At 42.2% G+C, this 18,057-nt stretch overlaps 1 protein-coding gene across 2 annotated transcripts; it reads right to left on the bottom strand.

The window, feature by feature from the left end:
• Positions 1–502: 502 nt before the first annotated feature.
• Positions 503–17,212, bottom strand: LOC139565508 (monocyte to macrophage differentiation factor). 2 transcript variants are annotated; one of them, XM_071385907.1, is made up of 7 exons: positions 16,791–17,212; positions 15,055–15,136; positions 13,178–13,338; positions 12,642–12,716; positions 3,622–3,723; positions 3,296–3,365; positions 503–2,195 (listed from the first exon to the last, which is right to left on the bottom strand). In XM_071385907.1, exons 1-7 carry the CDS (start codon positions 16,814–16,816, stop codon positions 1,992–1,994), a joined length of 720 nt encoding a protein of 239 aa, XP_071242008.1. In that variant the 5' UTR covers positions 16,817–17,212; the 3' UTR covers positions 503–1,991. The 2 variants fall into 2 exon arrangements, with proteins under 2 accessions (XP_071242008.1, XP_071242009.1); XM_071385908.1 differs by lacking the exon at positions 15,055–15,136 and having other exon boundaries at positions 16,791–17,200.
• Positions 17,213–18,057: the final 845 nt, after the last annotated feature.

Genomic DNA, 18,057 nt, shown 5'->3' with positions numbered 1-18,057 from the left:
AGGGTGCAACTCAATATTAGAAAGATGTTCCTAATGTTTAGCATACATTTAGGAAAGTAATGTCACATAACTAGTATTTCTAAGGAGTAAAAAACATTTACAGGTGGCTGGGTTAAGGTCAGTTGTGGTATGTTCAGGACATGGTACTAAATGAATGAAACCGCTGGTATCAACATTTCAGTGGCTTGTGTGTTTTCCTCATCCACCTGCCAGTCTGATTGATCAAAAAGCTCCCAGGCCCAGCAGCTCTCAAGCATCAAGGTCAGTGATTGGAAGGTCTCTTGTTGGGACTCTGTCTGGCTACTATTCTGTCCATGGAGGAAATGAGCTAAGGGGAAATGCAACTCCTTTAATGAAGGTTTGGTTTCCTACACAGAACAATGGAGAAATGTGTTTTCTGTCTGTATGAAGTGCTGTGACAAGCCCCCAGAGGTCAGCTATAGTTTCAACCTATAGATCTAGTACACATTTACAAGACATGGACAAACTGAGAAGAAAGGAACAATGTTGAGGGCATTTATTTTTCATCAACACATTAGTTACCCATTTCTTACAGAGTGAACATTGTTTTCTATATGTACAGCACCAATACACCCAATGGATAAAGTAGAGAGTTAACGAGAAGCAGATGTTTTCCCTAAAAAGGCCAGTACGGGATCATGTGCCAAAACAGAATATACAAATATTACAAAACATTGTGGTAAAGGGAGCAAGACATTTCAGAATGGCTACAATCCATAACAAAATCATCTGATTTCTCCACTTAGCATAGCTAACAAAATGTCAGGGAGGGGAAAAACAAAGGCATGCTCACCAAGGGCTGTACAGTGTTTTACACAAGGACAATTTGTGAACACCTGTTCCAAAAACTGTCTCTGGCAATTTGAGAAACAAGTGAGAAAGCTAAAAATGGATAAATCTACCAACCATTAAAAATCATTATAGGGTTGGTTGTACATGACACTTTCTCAATCAATTCAACTTCATAGTATAATGGTACTGGTCTTCATAGTTTCTCAACTGAAATGGCAAATACTCCTCAAAAGAAAGGTAGGGAATGCAGTACCATTAAAGATCCAAAAACACATAACAGGTTAAAATTAATACAAAAGAACAGAAGGGTAATTTAGAATGTGAGGAGAGTTTTTAAATCAGGAAGTGTGTGATATAATGGAACTATCTACTATACCATAAAAGTGGCAGCAGTGATAATATGTGCAGAAGTACAGGACATCTCAGATGTACTGTAAATACTGTATCTTTCTGGAAGTTCAGTCCAATCACAGAGACCCTTTTTAAAAGCTATACCAACTCAAATACTCACCTTCTGAAGGCTCCATATTTGTGAGAAAGAATACAATTACACAAATCAGAGTACTTATTAAACATCATATCCAATAGTTCTTTGCGGTTCTTATCATACAAAAGTGCTTCTGAAAAATAAGACTGCACTTAGTTAGATACTGATAAATACTGATTCAGACATTTTGTGTCTAATGTGTACAGTGCACATTTACCTCAGAGTGAAAAGCCCAACTCAATTGAATGTCCTTCCCAACTGCTTTCCAATCAATAAGATGACTGACAAAATCACTACAAATGACAGATGATACTAAGTATGGAATGTGAAGTGATACAAAACACTGATATCAATACAGCCCAACGTATCATTATGTGTAGAAGATGAGAACAATTTCCAAATGGAAGTCATAAGTTGATCATTTTAGTTGTTTTGGTGGTTCCAACTGAATAACAGTTGTACAAAAACAGAATTACAAATAACCTTTGTTCAACATTTGTACAGTCAAAGATAAACCGAAAAACTGTTCCCTACCTGGAAACAGTAAACAATGCATGGTCATTTTCGTAAACTTTCCGGCTGTGGTTGCATCCTCGGTGGGCAGTTGTGGGAGTCTTTATTAGCTGGTGCCTCTGTCGAGAGGCACTGGAGGGCACTGTGTTTTCAGTTAGCCTACTTGACGCGGTGGGGGTCAGGTGTCCCGAATAGTATTAGCAGGGGGACTCCTGTAGAGGTACTTCCAGATAGCGTAGTAGTGCACGGCTGCAGCCAGCGCCACAAACACGTGCCAGATGGCATGGGCAAACGGGATGACCCCGTCCGACTTGAAGAAGATCACGCCCAGGCAATAGATGAGTCCCCCACAGGCCAACTCGTACAGTCCATCCGTGTTGTTCTGTGGACATTTGTGGAAAAATCTCATGTAAAGGACTAGAATATTATTCTCCAAGGTTCAGCATATAGTACAGTAATACAACCCCTAAAAACCTTTGGAGTCTGAGTGAACTACCACAAGAGGTCCACAAGGGGGCATAGGAAGCTGAACAACAGATATTCTGCTGATCATATAGCGCAGGGCTATTCAACTCTTACCCTACGAGGTCCTGAGCCTGCTGGTTTTCTGTCCTATCTCATAATTATTTGCACACAGCTGGTGTCCCAGGTCTAAATCAGACCCTGATTAGAGGGGAATAATGAAAAATGCAGTGGGACTGGCTTCAAGGTCCAGAGTTGAGTTTGAGGGATATAGTGGTACACAAGTGAAGGGTGGTGATGGAGGCTGTGATCACTACGCCTTGGTGATGGATGCTACTGATAATGTATAGTAAGTTACTAATACACACATTAACAAATTCATTAACTTGTTTTTGCAAGAACACCAGATGACGGTAGGCATTACAAAGGTGCAAAACGATAGAGCACCTTAGAACAACTCCACCACTTTTCAACCTCATTTTCACTATCTCCAGCACAACGGCCCATTTCTAAGTTTTATAGAAAAAAAGGAAGTGAAAAGTTCTACCCGATGACATCATCAAAAGTTGAACCATTTAAAAACAGTGATTTTCAAACACTATGAGATTGATGGAGATGTGGGGAGCAAGAAAATACCCTCCCTTAGGCAAGAAACTCATTGCAGGTTTTGAAAATCACAGTTTTTCCCTTTTAATCCTACCCTGTGATGTCACAGAGAAGCATTTTTTAGGACCTTCTTTTTTTTAACCACAGATCATAGAAATGCGCTGTTTTCACATATGTAGACACTGGTTTGGTGGAATTGACAGATTCCAGATTTTCTAGGGCCATTTTAAATTAAGTTATGTAAAATCGGTCATGTTTAGTGCATCTGCCAGATAGCTCGAAACAGAGTGTCAAAGCAAACAGTAAGCAGCAGATGCAAATGTAAGCAGCACTGCCACTACCGCTGTGAGTGTGGGTGGTGACTGAGTAAGGAGATTACAGCAGAAAGTCAATATGTAAAACTGAGTACGTTACCATTGATGTCACAACCAACGCAGGGAAAAAACCCATAGTCAAATAGAAGGCGAGCTCAACAACTTTATACCTAGAACAAAAAAAACACAGAATATTCCATATTAAAAAAATACCTACTTTATCACCAGAAAAACTAAAAAATTGAGAACAAAAGTGATGATGGTTAGCAGATATAACAATGGCCCTGTTCATCAGCTTCATTGTTATAGGATTCATTGAGACCGTAGTCTGTACATATCCAATTACTCCACTGAAGATTTAGTAAAAAAATATATTTACATTGCAAAAAAGGCATCATTAAAATGCAGAAAGGTTATTATACTGACTTTTCGTGATAGTTGAAGACGTATATCGTTCCTGCCGCAGCCATTAGCCATACAAACCAACGCATGTGAACTGCGAGTGGGCCAAGCTCACGAAGATTCAACCTGGCAGGAGAGAAAGATGATGTTCATTCCACACTGCAGCCTAGGGAAACATACCAACTACAGGATCCTCATCACATACATGAGATCATTTTGAATTACTTGTGTAACCTCGGTTCTATGAGAATACCAGTGACATGTGTCACTTACGGGATATGCCTAAGGGGCGGGTCACAGGCGCGAATTATCCAATCACACAGCGTCTGTTGAAGACAGACTGGTCGATTGGCGAATGAGGTGAACCCCTCTCCTCCATAAAGGGAGCTACTCGCCAGCCAACTGGTCATTTTCAATCATGCCTCTAGTCCTTGCGCTCTTGCGAACAGGGAAAAGCGGTGACACATCTCACTCATATTCTCATAGAACCGGGGTTCTATATTTCTTATACTTGTTTTGATGTGTCACTTATGGGATATGGTCAACTCCCATAACACAGACATGCTCTCTGAAGCCAGGGTAGCTCCAACAGCATCACCTCTCAGAGGCTATGACACTGAGGGAGTATGCCCCACGAAGGTGCAGTGACATCCAGTCGGTGAAGACCACAAACATATGAGGGGTGGCCCAACACGCTATAGCGCAAATCTCCCCTAAGGAGATGCCTTAGACCAGTGCCCAAGAGGTAGCCATATCTCTAGTGGAATGAGACCTTCTGGGCTGTAACCTTGCTATTATATTTTCCAATACAATAGCCTACACTATCTCAATATAGCCGTTAGCGATGTAGGGGGCCTCCCTTTGCAGGGAGGTGCCCCCAAAAAAGCGCAGAGGTTGGCTGCCAGTGAGTACAGCCCACTTATTAGTTTTGTAGGCATAGGGCAGACGGTAAAGCGGGTTAGAAAGAGAAGTATAACATCTGTCGAGGCCTGTGTGACAGGCGAGATACCAGTCAACTGGACATTTGGAGATCTTCCCTCTGTCCAAAAAAAGTCCTGCAATGAAGCATACGGAGCATTTAAGGAATGGTCTGTGTAAGTTACACCACTTCCCCAAAAAACGCATTGTCTGTTTCTCCAAACAATGTGGGGCACTGGCACTCTGGATTGTGAAAGATCTTGAGTGGCCGGCTTGTCGCATTCAGATTTAGGGTGCAAATCTCTCCGTATGTTAGGGTCTGTGGATCCCTGCATAACAGTGGCTACCAGGACTGGTTATAGAGCAGGAGAGTGGTCTCCGCTAACCAGGATGCACCTGGTCATTGCGGGGGTCGAAGATCAGGGATAAGCCTGTTACCTCGCTCTGCTTAGAGTGGGGTGTCAGGCCTAGGAGAGAGAAAAAGCATAGGGCATTACCCTTGAGAGGGTGTGCCGTTGCTTCCACCCCTAGTGGTGCCTAATCATAATTTAGGGGCGGGGTCTCCAAAAGACCATTATAGGGTTGACTCGTCTAACAGTGTCTTCTCGAGTCAGTCTGGATAGATGGGGAGGCCAGATTCTCAGGGACTGGTTTGAAGTGCCAGCACGCGAGTGTCATGCTCACCCCGGGGCATAATAACACCACGGAGGGAGAGGCAAAGAGTGTCCCAGTTAACTAGGATACCTCGCAATGGGTCGAAGGCATATGAGCATGAATGTTTCTTGCAAAACCTGCTTGATCCTCTTGGACTACAGGTGGCAATAGGTATGGCTATGCCGTGTCACCGAGCGGGGTTCTTTGCGCAAGAGAGACCGGCCAATGGAATGACTAACAGTGGCAACCGGTGTAGCCAAAAGAAAGAAGGAAACATGCTGGTTACCCAGATCCTAATCCTAAGCAATAGATCAGCTACAGGTAACTGCCAAAATAAAGGAAACACTTGAGAAAATGAGGGATACAAAGCATATTGAAAGCAGGTGCTTCCACACAGGTGTAGTTCCTGAGTTAATTAAACAATTAACATCCCATCATACTCATATATAAAAAAGCCCAGTTGCCCATTAGTTCATTGTCTTTGAAAGAGGGGTCTCAAAGAAGCATAGGGGGTTTAAAGCGTGTGTGTGTGTGTGTGTGTGTGTGTGTGTGTGAGAGAGAGAGTGAGTCACCAGATCTCCACCCAATATGGGAGATTCTAGAGTGGTGCCTGAGACAGTGGTTTCCACCACCATCAAAGCCTCTCGTGGAAGAATTGTGTCGCATCCCTTCAATAGAGTTCCAGACACTTGTAGAATATATGCCAAGGCACATTGAAGCTGTTCTGGCGGCTCGTGGAGGCCCAACGCCCTATTAAGACCCTTTATGTTGGTGTTTCCTTTATTTTGGCAGTTGCCTATATGTGTCTGGTCTGTTTTGGCCCTTCCCCGGAATCGAGGGTTAGAATGAGCGAAGATCTCCTCAGCCGCTCGTTCAGAAAGCAAAGGTGGAGCTGACCTAATCTCAGACTGCGCAAACCAAGCGCAGGTAAGAACGGGACAAGGAACAAACGCCAGAGCGCGTTGGACTTAGTGTACCAGATTGCTGTCTGGGGCTCCAGGGCCCAGCAAAGGTAACCATTTCCCCCCCTCTTATTTTTGGAATATGGAATGCTGTACTGACTGTCCTATAGCTCAACAAAAATAGTTTTCTATCAATAGAGCTAAGTTGCCATAAAATTGCCCAAAAAAGACTGGTCCTTAAAGTGAACCCCGGAAACCTGATTTCCTGTTTGTCACTATGAAAACAGAGAAAGCTGCAAGGTTTCTGCAAAATTTGATTTGATTTGGTTTCTCCCCTGCCTTGCTCAGTTCGTGATGGCGCCTCCTGGTGGTAGTATCGAGGAGTTGCCCACATTAGCCGGTTTTTACTGTGTTGCTAAGGCAAGGAAAAATAAGGAAGCCATGGTATAATAGCAAAAGACAATCTGTCATCCAGCTCCGTATGTCAGAAGAGACCGGAGGGAGAACGGACATGCTAACTTTTTCATCCCTGGCTAAAACCTGAGAAGGTGCCAAGCGGAGAGTCCAAGGGGGATGGCACTCGTGGTAAGAGTGCACATCCTCCATCTTCCCATGTGAGCAATGTCACGAAAGTGCGCTGTTGCAAAAGGGAATAGTGTATACATATTATTATTATTTTTTACAGATGTGCCTCACCACTGTCACGCGAGGGGGAGGGACAGCTTACGTTAAACCCGAGAGAGATGCCATAGGCTTTGGACACTATCCTCCTCTGCCACTTAGGGCTGTGACCTAGTTTGACTGGCACTTCTTGCCCCCCTTAGGGGGTCCTCTTTTTCTTTGTCTGTCAAGCTGGATAAGCTTAGCCAAAGAGCCCACTTTCCCAACACCACCAGACTCATAGTATGACCACAGCCTTGGATGGCATTATGGGAGGCAGAGGTTTAGATCTGTAGCCATACAGATCTCATCCCAAGAAACTGGATTCAGAGTACCTGAATCCAGTTGCTTCCCCCACATCCTCCTGTAACTCTGCCTGGTAGGCCAACAATAAAGAGGTCACATTAAGTTCTCAGATTTAAAGGTCCAAAGCTCTGTATGTCTTATGGAAAATGGAGGCAATAAAGTGATCCATCTTTCCAGGGAGGGAAGTGCCAGTAGTGCTAGCAGCACAGCGTGTGGGGTGGAGGTGGTCCGCCAGTGACGGCTCCACCTTGGGAGGGTTGCGAAAACCAGATCATACATTTCCTTGCTAGGGAACCCCTATTCAGGATGCTGCTGGTAAGGGGCTTATTCCATGAGCTCCTAGCCTCTCTGAGGCAGGCTGTCACCGTGGGAAGCAGTTTCTTAGCGGGGGGCCATGCGGGATAGGAGTATTTTTCCAGAGCTCGCCAATCGATACAGAGAAATCGGGGCTTGAGCTACTACTAAGCTATATGGAATTATTTTAAAGAAGGTCATACCAAGGATCATTTTGCTATCGATTTGGAATTTTAAGACCCCTTTAGTTATCCAAAAAATATATAAAAAATGTATTTAATTCAAAATTATTTTGAGCCTTACTGCTATTGGCCCATACAAACACATTGACTACATGGTACAACAGATAGCCCCAGTTAAATGTATTTAACCCCTTATTTTTGGCACTAAACAGTCTCCATATACAGTGCATTCAGAAAGTATTCAGACCCCTTCACTTTTTCCACATTTTGTTACGTTACAGCATTATTCTAAAATTGATTAAATAGTCCCCCCCACCCACCAACGACACACAATACTCCATAATGACAAAGCAAAAACAGGTTTTCATAAATGTTAGCAAATACATAAAAAATACAAAAACTTAAATAACATTTACGTAAGTATTCAGACCATGTACTCAGTACTTTGGCAGCGATTACAGCCTCGAGTCTTCTTGGTTATGACGATACAAGCTTGGCACACCTGTATTTGGGGAGTTTCTCCCATTCTTATCTGTAAAGTCTCTCAAGCTCTGTCAGGTTGGATGGGGAGCGTCGCTGCATAACTATTTTCAGGTCTCTCCAGAGATGTTCGATCGGGTTCAAGTCCGGGCTCTGGCTGGGCCACTCAAGGACATTCAGAGCATTGTCCTGAAGCCACTCCTGCGTTGTCTTGGCTGTGTGCTTAGGGTCATTGTCCTGCTGGAAGGTGAACCTTCCTAACCTGCTCCAGAGCACTTTTCATCAAGGATCTCTCTGTACTTTGCTCCAATCATCTTTCCCTCGATCTTGACTAGTCTCCCAGTCCCTGCCGCTGAAAAACATCCCCACAACATGATGCTGCCACCACCATGCTTCATCGTAGAGATGGTGCCAGGTTTCCTCCAGACATGACACTTGGCATTCAGGCCAAAGAGTTCAATTTTGGTTTCATCAGACCAGAGAATCTTATTTCTCATGGTCTGAGTCCTTTACGGGCATTTTGGCAATTACTGAGGAGTTGCTTCCATCTGGCCACTCAACCATAAAGGCCTAATTGGTGGTGCTGCAGAGATGGTTATCCTTCTGGAAGGTTGTCACATCTCCACATAGAAACTCTGGAGCTCTGTCAGAGTGACCATCGGGTTCTTTCTTGGTCACCTCCCTGACCAAGGCCCTTCTCCCCTGATTGCTCAGTTTAGCTGGGAGGCCAGCTCTAGGAAGAGTCTCGGTGGACTCCAATCAAGTTGTAGAAACATCTCAAGGATGATCAATGGAAACAGGATGCACCTGAGCTCAATTTCGAGTCTCATAGCAAAGGGTCTGAATACTTATGTAAATAAAGTATTGTTTTTTTATAGATTTGCAAGCATTTCGAAAAAAAAGTTTTTGCTTTGTCATTTAAAAAAATGTAACTAGGCAAGTCAGTTAAGAACCTGGACGACGCTGGGCCAATTGTGCGCTGCCCTATGGGACTACCAATCATGGCCGGTTGTGATACCCTGGTTCAAATCCAGGCTGTATCTGTAGTGATGCCTCTAGCACTGAGATGCAGTGCCTTAGACTGCTGCGCCACTCAGGAGCCCATTATGGGGTATTGTGTGTAGCTTGATGAGGATTTATATTTTATTTAACCCATTTTAGAATAAGGCTGTAACGTAACAAAATGTGGAAAAAGAGTGAACACTTTTCGAATGCACTGTATATACTACATGACCAAAAGTATGTGGACACCTGCTCGTCAAACATCTCATTCCAAAATCATGGGCATTAATATGGAGTTTGTCCACCTTTTACTGCTATAACAGCCTCCACTCTTCTGGGAATGATTTCCACTAGATGTTGAAACATTGCTGCGAGGACTTGCTTCCATTCAGCCACAAAAGCATTAGTGAGGTCGGGCACTGATGTTGGGTGATTAGGCCTGGCTCACTGTCAGCGTTCCAATTCATCCCAAAGACGTTCAATGGGGCTGAGGTCAGGGCTCAAGTTCTTCAACACTGATATCGACAAACCGTTTCTGTATAGATGTCACTTTGTGCACAGGGGCATTGTCATGCTGAAACAGGAAAGGGCCTTCCCCAAACTGTTGCCACAAAGTTGGGAGCACAGAATCTTCTGGAATGACATTGTATGCTGTAGCGTTAAGATTTCCCTTCACTGGAACTAAGGGGCCCAGCCCGAACCATGAAAAACAGCCCCAAACCATTATTCTTCCTCCACCAAACTTTAAAGTTGTCACTATGCATTCACTATGCCATGGAAACCCATTTCATGAAGCTCCCGACGAACAGTTATTTTGCTGACGTTGCTTCCAGTAGTAGTTTTGACTTCGGTAGACTTCGGTAGTGTTGCAACAGAGGACAGACGATTTTTACGGCCTGCCACTTCACGGCTGACCAGTTGTTTTTCCTAGACGTTTCCACTTCACAATAACAGCACTTACTGTTGCTATTCAGTAAGGCCATTCTACTGCCAATGTTTGTCTATGGAGATTGCATGGCTGTGTGGTCGATTTTATACACCTGTCATCAACGGGTGTGGCTGAATCCACCAATTTGAAGGGGTGTCTACATACTTTTGTATATATAATTTACTTCCATACATTTTTCCGACTGCTACAGGAGACCTTCAGACGATTCTTGTGAGGCCTGTGGGCGTCCTAGAGCAAAACAACCGACATGTATGTTAGATTAGTGTGTAGCACAAACTGTTCGGACACTACAGACAGAAGTTGGCAGATCGGCAGTACAGACTTCAGACGAGTCTCAAGATGCTTGTGGAGGTCGTAGCCAATAATAGTTTGTAACCCAAACCGTTCGGCCGCTACAGACGATTTTGTGAGCAGACCGATTTTCGGGATGTCTCATGGTCTTACAAACACTGCTCTAGCTCGGTCACCTTTCAACGCCGATGCGGAAGTGTTACAAAGGCGAATGCGATGGCTTGATACGCATCCAATGCAACAAAAAACTTATCTAGCTTAAATTGACAGATTTTTATGGGGATCTTTTTATTATGCAAATTTGATTTCCGCGGGGGTGAAGACATCAACATTAGGAAGTTAATACAAACGTGTAAAAATAGATTTGAACCAGACAAGAGAAGAGCGCTAGCAATAGTACAGTGTTGCTGGTAGTAAGGCTGGTGTGGTTAGCTTGCTTTGTAGCTAGCTAGCCAGGTTAGCTTAAAAACTGTTTGGGCTCTAGGGGGCGAATTGGAAAAACTGGAAAATATGCGCATATTTTCAAACGGCCTTTTAATCAATTTCTGCTCTTACAATATGCATATTGTTAATAGTATTGGATAGAAAAGAGTCTCAAGTTTCTAAAACCGTTTTAATTTTTTCTCTGAGTGGAACACAAGTCCTTTGGCAGCACTTTCCCCGACCAGGAAGTAAAATGCAAGATGTTTATGCTCGCTTCAACGCTCTGCCTATACATGGTCATGCCACTTATGACCCGAAACACACCTCGTACGCCTTCCTCTGGGTGTCTAGAGGACGTCAGAGGAGAAATCATGCGTTTATCTTGTTCTGACGTGAAATAAGACCTATTTCTTTGACGTGACCGTCAATTTCAGGAAGTCAGAAGCGTGCGACTTGGGAGAGATATCATGTTTTGTTTTGCTGCCGTTTCGGATGTGAACTATCTCCAGCTCGGATTTGATTTGATAAATGAGACCATGTCATCGTAATGTATGTTTTTTCAATATAGTTTAATCAGATTATTTGAATTTTTTCGGGAGTTTTGCCGTGTTCCGTAATGTTTACTTTGTTTACGTTGGAGAGTTCCGTGCCACTCGACGAGTACCCCTGCTAAATGAAGATGGAAAGTTGCCATTGTGAATGGATTGAACGACTCTTCTGGACTAAGGACAACTTGATCAACATTCTGATGAAAGATCAGCCAAAGTAAGACCAAATTTATAATGTTATTTCATATATCTGTCGTGCATGTCAACTGGTCGCGCGCGCCCAAGTGTGTCTGTCTGGCGTGGCTATGCTAATTTAGCGCTACATTTAGTTTTCGATGTAAAACATTTAATAAATCGGAAATATTGTCTGGAATCACAAGAATCCTGTTTTTCAATTGCTGCACAGTATGTATTTCTCAGAAATGTTTTATGAGGAGTAATTAGGTATTTGATGTTGGTGTCTGTAAATGTTATGGCTGCTTTCTGATTGTAGCTGAAATGTAATTTATGATTTATACCATAAATATACACATTTTTCAAAAAAAAAAATATGCTATACAATAAATATGTTATCAGACTGTGATCTTATGAAGTTGTTTCTTGGTTAGTGGCTATATATATCTTCATTTGGTCGAATTAGTGATAGCTAGTGACGGAGTAAAAAACTGATGCAGTTAGAAAAGTGCTCTCTTTTGCTGACGTGGTTAGCTAATAGATTTACATTTTGTCTTCCCTGTAAAACATTTTAAAAATCGAACATGGTGGTTAGATTCACAAGATGTCTGCCTTTCATATGCTGTATTGGACTTGTTAATGTGTAAAAGTTAAATATTTAAAAAAAATGTTTTTTTGAATTTGCCGCTCTGCCTTTTCAGTGGAATGTGGGAGGAGTGGCGCTAGCGGCACCCCAGGCCTCAACAGGTTTAAGCATTGCGGCGGGAGCTGGACATATGTTAGTGGTTAATTAAAGCTTTACGGTGTGTGCTAACCTAGTTAGCCGACGCGAGGGCTAACCGAGTCTCGGTAGCTAGCCGTGTGGCACTACCTGAAAACCGGAGGCTGAACGAGTAGAAAGTAACTTCTACTCGAAGCAAAAATGTTCCTTTCGGTCAGTACTCAACACTAATCGACAAGAGCTGAGGTTCTAAGTTCGGCAGCGTTAACCTCACGGTTCGCCTGAAAACAGTTCACTAGAAAGACAGGAATCTAGTTGTGCTGAGGAGAGCTTTTAGTGAATGCGATCACTTCCGCAAGGTAGAGGCAAGAATGACCAGTTGGCAGGCGAGTGGCTACCTTTATGAAGGAGAGGGCTCACCTCATTCGTCACTCTGTCTCCAACAGACGCTGTGTGATTGGATACTTCGAGCTTGCGATCCGCCCCTTAGATGCATCCCATAAGTGACATATGGAAATTAATATTAGAAATAGAACTTACCATGGTGTGTAGGAGGCAGCGATGAAGAAATAGATGACCACTCTATCACACATATGAAAGCAGTGCTCCACAGACCTAGAATCAAGACCAAGCATTCAGTATTTATTTGATTGTGTCTGCCCACTCATACCTAGTATGCAATTAAAATTATGTGCTGTATAATATAACTCAGGTAGTCAGACCGGTTACTGTAATCAAACCTGGTAAGCTCTCGGCTTAGACATTCATTTTTAACACATGGCTAACCTTTGTTTAACCAGCTAAACAGCTGCTCTTAGCGAAAAGAGTTACCTTTCTAACTAATATGCTATGAGTTTACACTTCATCTTTCAATTATAATGTGGGGAGGTCAAAATAATCATAATAAACAAATCTATAATAATAATAAACAAATCTATTAATTTTAAAATGTTGATTACTTCTCCTTTCCATTCACCTGATGATAAGACATGTAAAAAAAAAAATAATGCTAACTTGGCAAGAAAAGGTTGAAGACCCCTGGTCTAGTGTGATAGAACATTCCTCTGCCTCCTCACCTCATGTGGCTCTTCTTCCAGGTGATGATGTGGAACACAGTGGAGACCAGGAAGAGGGCACACAGGCCCATGCCGTACACCCAGGCTGTGATCTTCTCCCAGCGGTCGTCTGAGAGCCGGTGCAGCAGGGCCATGCCCACAACGGCTGGTACGATGAGTAGCTGCAGGGTACAGCCAAAGGGAGACAGATTAACATTACCAACTGTTGAAAACTATCCTTGTAACATACATTCAGTGTAGTCTACAATGATAGTGTTTTTGGTCAAATGTGTTTTCTCCATAACCTATCAACACCAGGTAGAATTCTGTCAATAGAATTAAGCATGGGAAAAAGAGAAAATGAGGTCTGACATTTGAAAACTCGTCTTTGTACAGTCGTGGCCAAAAGTTGAGAGTAACACAAATATTAATTTTCACAAAGTCTGCTGTCTCAGTTTGTATGATGGCAATTTGCATATACTCCAGAATGTTATGAAGAGTGATCAGATGAATTGCAATTAATTGCAAAGTCCCTCTTTGCCATGCAAATGAACTGAATCCCCCCAAAATATTTTCACTGCATTTCAGCCCTGCCACAAAAGGATCAGCTGACATCATGTCAGTGATTCTCTCGTTAACACAGGTGTGAGTGTTGACGAGGACAAGGCTGGAGATCACTCTGTCATGCTGGTTGAGTTCGAATAACAGACTGGAAGCTTCAAAAGGAGGGTGGTGCTTGGAATCATTGTTCTTCCTCTGTCAATCATGGTTACCTGCAAGGAAACACGTGCCGTCATCATTGCTTTGCACAAAAAGGGCTTCACAGGCAAGGATATTGGTGCCAGTAAGATTGCACCTAAATCAACCATTTATCGGATCTTCAAGAACTTCAAAGAGAGCGGTTCAATTGTTGTGAAGGCTTCAGGGCGCCCAAGAAAGTCCAGCAAGCGCCAGGACCGTCTCCTAAAGTTGATTCAGCTGCAGGATCGGGGCACCACCAGTACAGAGCTTGCTCAGGAATGGCAGCAGGCAGGTGTGAGTGCATCTGCACGCACAGTGAGGCGAAGACTTTTGGAGGATGGCCTGGGGTCAAGAAGGGCAGCAAAGAAGCCACTTCTCTCCAGGAAAAACATCAGGGACAGACTGATATTCTGCAAAAGGTACAGGGATTGGACTGCTGAGGACTGGGGTAAAGTCATTTTCTCTGATGAATCCCCTTTCTGATTGTTTGGGGCATCCGGAAAAAAGCTTGTCCGGAGAAGACAAGGTAAGCGCTACCATCAGTCCTGTGTCATGCCAACAGTAAAGCATCCTGAGACCATTCATGTGTGGAGCTGCTTCTCAGCCAAGGGAGTGGGCTCACTCCAATTTTGCCTAAGAACACAGCCATGAATAAAGAATGGTACCAACACATCCTCCGAGAGCAACTTCTCCCAACCATCCAGGAAGAGTTTGGTCCATGGTCCATGGCCAGGAAACTCCCCAGACCTTAATCCCATTGAGAACTTGTGGTCAATCCCCAAGAGGCGGGTGGACAAACAAAAACCCACAAATTCTGACAAACTCCAAGCATTGATTATGCAAGAATGGGCTGCCATCAGTCAGGATGTGGCCCAGAAGTTATTTGACAGCATGCCAGGGCAGATTGCAGAGGTCTTGAAAAAGAAGGGTCAACACTGCAAATATTGACTCTTCGCCACAACTTCATGTAATTGTCAATAAAAGCCTTTGACACTTATGAAATGCTTGTAATTATACTTCAGTGTTCCATTATAACATCTGACAAAAATATCTAAAGACACTGAAGCAGCAAACTTTGTGGAAATTAATATGTGTCATTCTCAAAACTTTTGGCCACGACTGTACAGTAGGCCTACACTTAGGGAAGGTGAACTCACCGCGTGAGTATAGCAGTTTGCAGCATGCTCATAACAGGTGGGCTGGTAGCGGCAGTTAGCAGAGGCCCGCCTGTTCATGAACCTGAAACATACAGCAACATGCAGCAGGTGTTAGTGGGGCAGGTAGCGGGGAGGACTAGGGGCTGTTACAATACCGGTGTTAGAGGTTATCCTGATTCAGGGCTGTTTCCACACTGTTTCTGGGTTGTTCATGCAACAGTATGCCATGCCAATTGAAGGAAGCAGGAAAATAACACAAGAAGACAAGAAACTGACATACAGTACATCTCAAAGAAAAATAGCATATAACTAACACAAGAAGGCCTACTGGTACATTCACATTTTAGTGATTGGCCAAAGAAAAAAAGAAAACTTGTTTAGTTTCAGGTCATTTCCATGTAAAAGGACCCATCAGCACCAACCTGAAGTTTATAAGAGCATATAACATTTTGTTCCAAATGAAAGCTAAGAGTCTGTATTTTTTTTTAAAATTAAGACATAGATACATTTTTCAACATTTTAAATCCTAAAAATGTGGAATATGCAAAGGCTTTGATTTCTGGTCACCGAGATGAAAGTAGAGTTCAGTACAGTAGAGCACATGAGTAGAGTACCATATAATGTAATATACTCTTCTGGACTGAACTATACTGTGCTGTATTGAACTATATACTCTACTCTGCTGCACTATACTGTACTATACTTTTATTTACTGTACTGTGATGTCCAAACCTGTGAAACATCGACATCTATGATTGGTAGAGATTTGGTCCGATCTGGACCAACCACATTTGGTCAAGTATGGAGGCAGAGCTCATTAGGGTTAAATACATTTTAAAAATAACATTTTGAATAATAGCCAGTGTGTAGAATAATACTCAAACATGCAAAGGAGAATATTAAATTTTTCTACCTTTGTATAGGACACATCACAATGAAGAGAATGATATTCATAATTATACATTTCTGTATAGTACAGACCCATGATGTCAATCTGTTACAGTCATTCTGTTACCAGGTATTGATCCACTTCACTTAGTGTAGTTCAATAACCAAAACAGATTTGTTCATACTCAAGGTGTCATATCATAGCTGAAACCTAATTCTTAATGCAATCATCTTTGAATCTTAATTCGAAATACTTATTTAATAGAGTTTTTGAAAAACGTGGTCACATAAAAAAAGTGAGGGAGATTTTACTGTTATACTGTTTCCAAACTTTGCATCTGCACTGTTCCTGAAATAAGTATTTTTGTAAAATGTTCAGTGGCAATTGTTAAAACTATACTTTTGCATATAGGTGTATGTTTTTTTAAACTTTGCGATCAATCGTTTTTATTTGCCACACATTTTAAAGTGAGTCTCAGCGTCACTCTGATAACATGGAATTACCCTTCATCAAGGACATATACCCATTATTTACAAAGCCATGATTGGACAATTATGGCGACTTGTTTTACCGGATTCCATCTCCCTGTGCTATATCGCATTTCCTGGTGGGAAACATTGTAGCTAGTAGGCTATAGTACTGCATGCTACAATAACCATGTTTCTGCTTCATTCATGGCTACAAACAAACAATCCATCTAAGAATAAGGCTCAGTAAATGCCAATAGCTAGGTTCACTTACGTTAACAAGACAGCTTGCCTGAACAAATGAACGCCAGCTATCTATCTATAGCTAAATTCATCATAATGCAAACATTGGATGACTGCCACATTTTTAGCTAACCCACCTTTGAAGGCTGTTCACTCTCTTCATGTCAATGCCTTCACGCAAAACGAAGGGAGGAAATCACGAAGCAAGATTTAGCTAGCGAGCTACAGTCAAAAATAGGAAATCAGCAAGCTAGCCAAATGGGAAATTAGAAAGCTAGCCAAAACAAGAGAAAGCGAAGGCCCAGCTAACGTCATCAACTAATCAGTCATCTGTACACATAATAAGATACCCCCAGTCCAAATCAATACATCAAGACACTATTTTAGTATTTTCCTTAATACCATTGTGCTGCAAATATAAACTAGCTTCAATCGATTACATTAATACAATCATTTAGCAAAGACATATCCTCCTAACACTTGTATCCCCTTGTAGACACCGGCGTTGTTCCCTTTTTCACGATTAAAATGTATTTAGTTCATGCGAAGAGATTTTGAATGACGGATGCTTGAACCAATAATAGCACTAAAAGTGTGGGACATCATCCTATCAGACCAATCAAAGATCTGATGACAGTATGGGTGGCTGGAGGTCTCAAAATCTGTCACACCATGATAGACAGATGTAACAGTAGTAGTTACTTTTGTTTTTCAACCAGCAACCCTGAATATGGGTTTCCACTAGTTACTACAACCCTAAAGTTAAAACGCTTTATCGAAAAAATTAACGAGAACCAAAAGTAGCTTTTTGGTCTTAAATTAAGGTTCGGGTTTAGGCATAAGGTTAGCAGTGTGGTTAAGGTTAATGTTAATGTTAGAGTTAGTTTTTAAATCAGATTTTAATTTCAAGAAGAGAAGTTGTATAAATTGCCGGGGTTTATGACCTTGTGGGTGTGGCAACTAGTGACGAAAATCTGAATATGCATCAAAAATTATTTTTGTATTCTGTTCAGAGTCCAATATCATGTCCTGTGTCATGAATGAATCATTTATTTTTCCAAATTCAGCCTTTTAGTATTGACTTTTTATCTCAGTGTCAATAAACTTGAGCAAATAAACTGATATTACATCATAGGCCTGTTTCAACAGATGCATACTTGCATGCAAAGTGATTAATTCCCAATGTTATCAGATGCAAATATGTCCCTATGGGTAATTGTGTTGTGCTGTATGTGGACAGGACACAAAACAATGTACTGCTAGCCTATGTTGAATTGCACATCAGCAAGGTATCTGATGAGCACTCTCTAACCATAAAGTTACATAACAGTGACAGCATTGTAACTCATCAATGTATCTGATGAGCACTCTCTAACCCATAGAGTTACATAACAGTGACAGTAA

Source organism: Salvelinus alpinus, chromosome 36 (assembly GCF_045679555.1).
Source record: "Salvelinus alpinus chromosome 36, SLU_Salpinus.1, whole genome shotgun sequence".
NCBI lineage: Eukaryota > Metazoa > Chordata > Actinopteri > Salmoniformes > Salmonidae > Salvelinus > Salvelinus alpinus.
Note: the sequence above shows the minus strand (reverse complement) of the source record. Positions and strands in the feature narration are given on the sequence as shown.

Excerpts from the sequence above, each read along its gene's own strand:
- LOC139565508 (XM_071385907.1), bottom strand. The coding sequence starts at position 16,816 with ATGAAGAGAGTGAACAGCCTTCAAAG. Across the intron at positions 12,717-13,177 it reads TGGAAGAAGAGCCACATGAG|GTCTGTGGAGCACTGCTTTC; the intron begins GTGAGGAGGCAG and ends TCTTGATTCTAG. Across the intron at positions 2,196-3,295 it reads CGTTGGTTGTGACATCAATG|AACAACACGGATGGACTGTA; the intron begins GTAACGTACTCA and ends AAATGTCCACAG.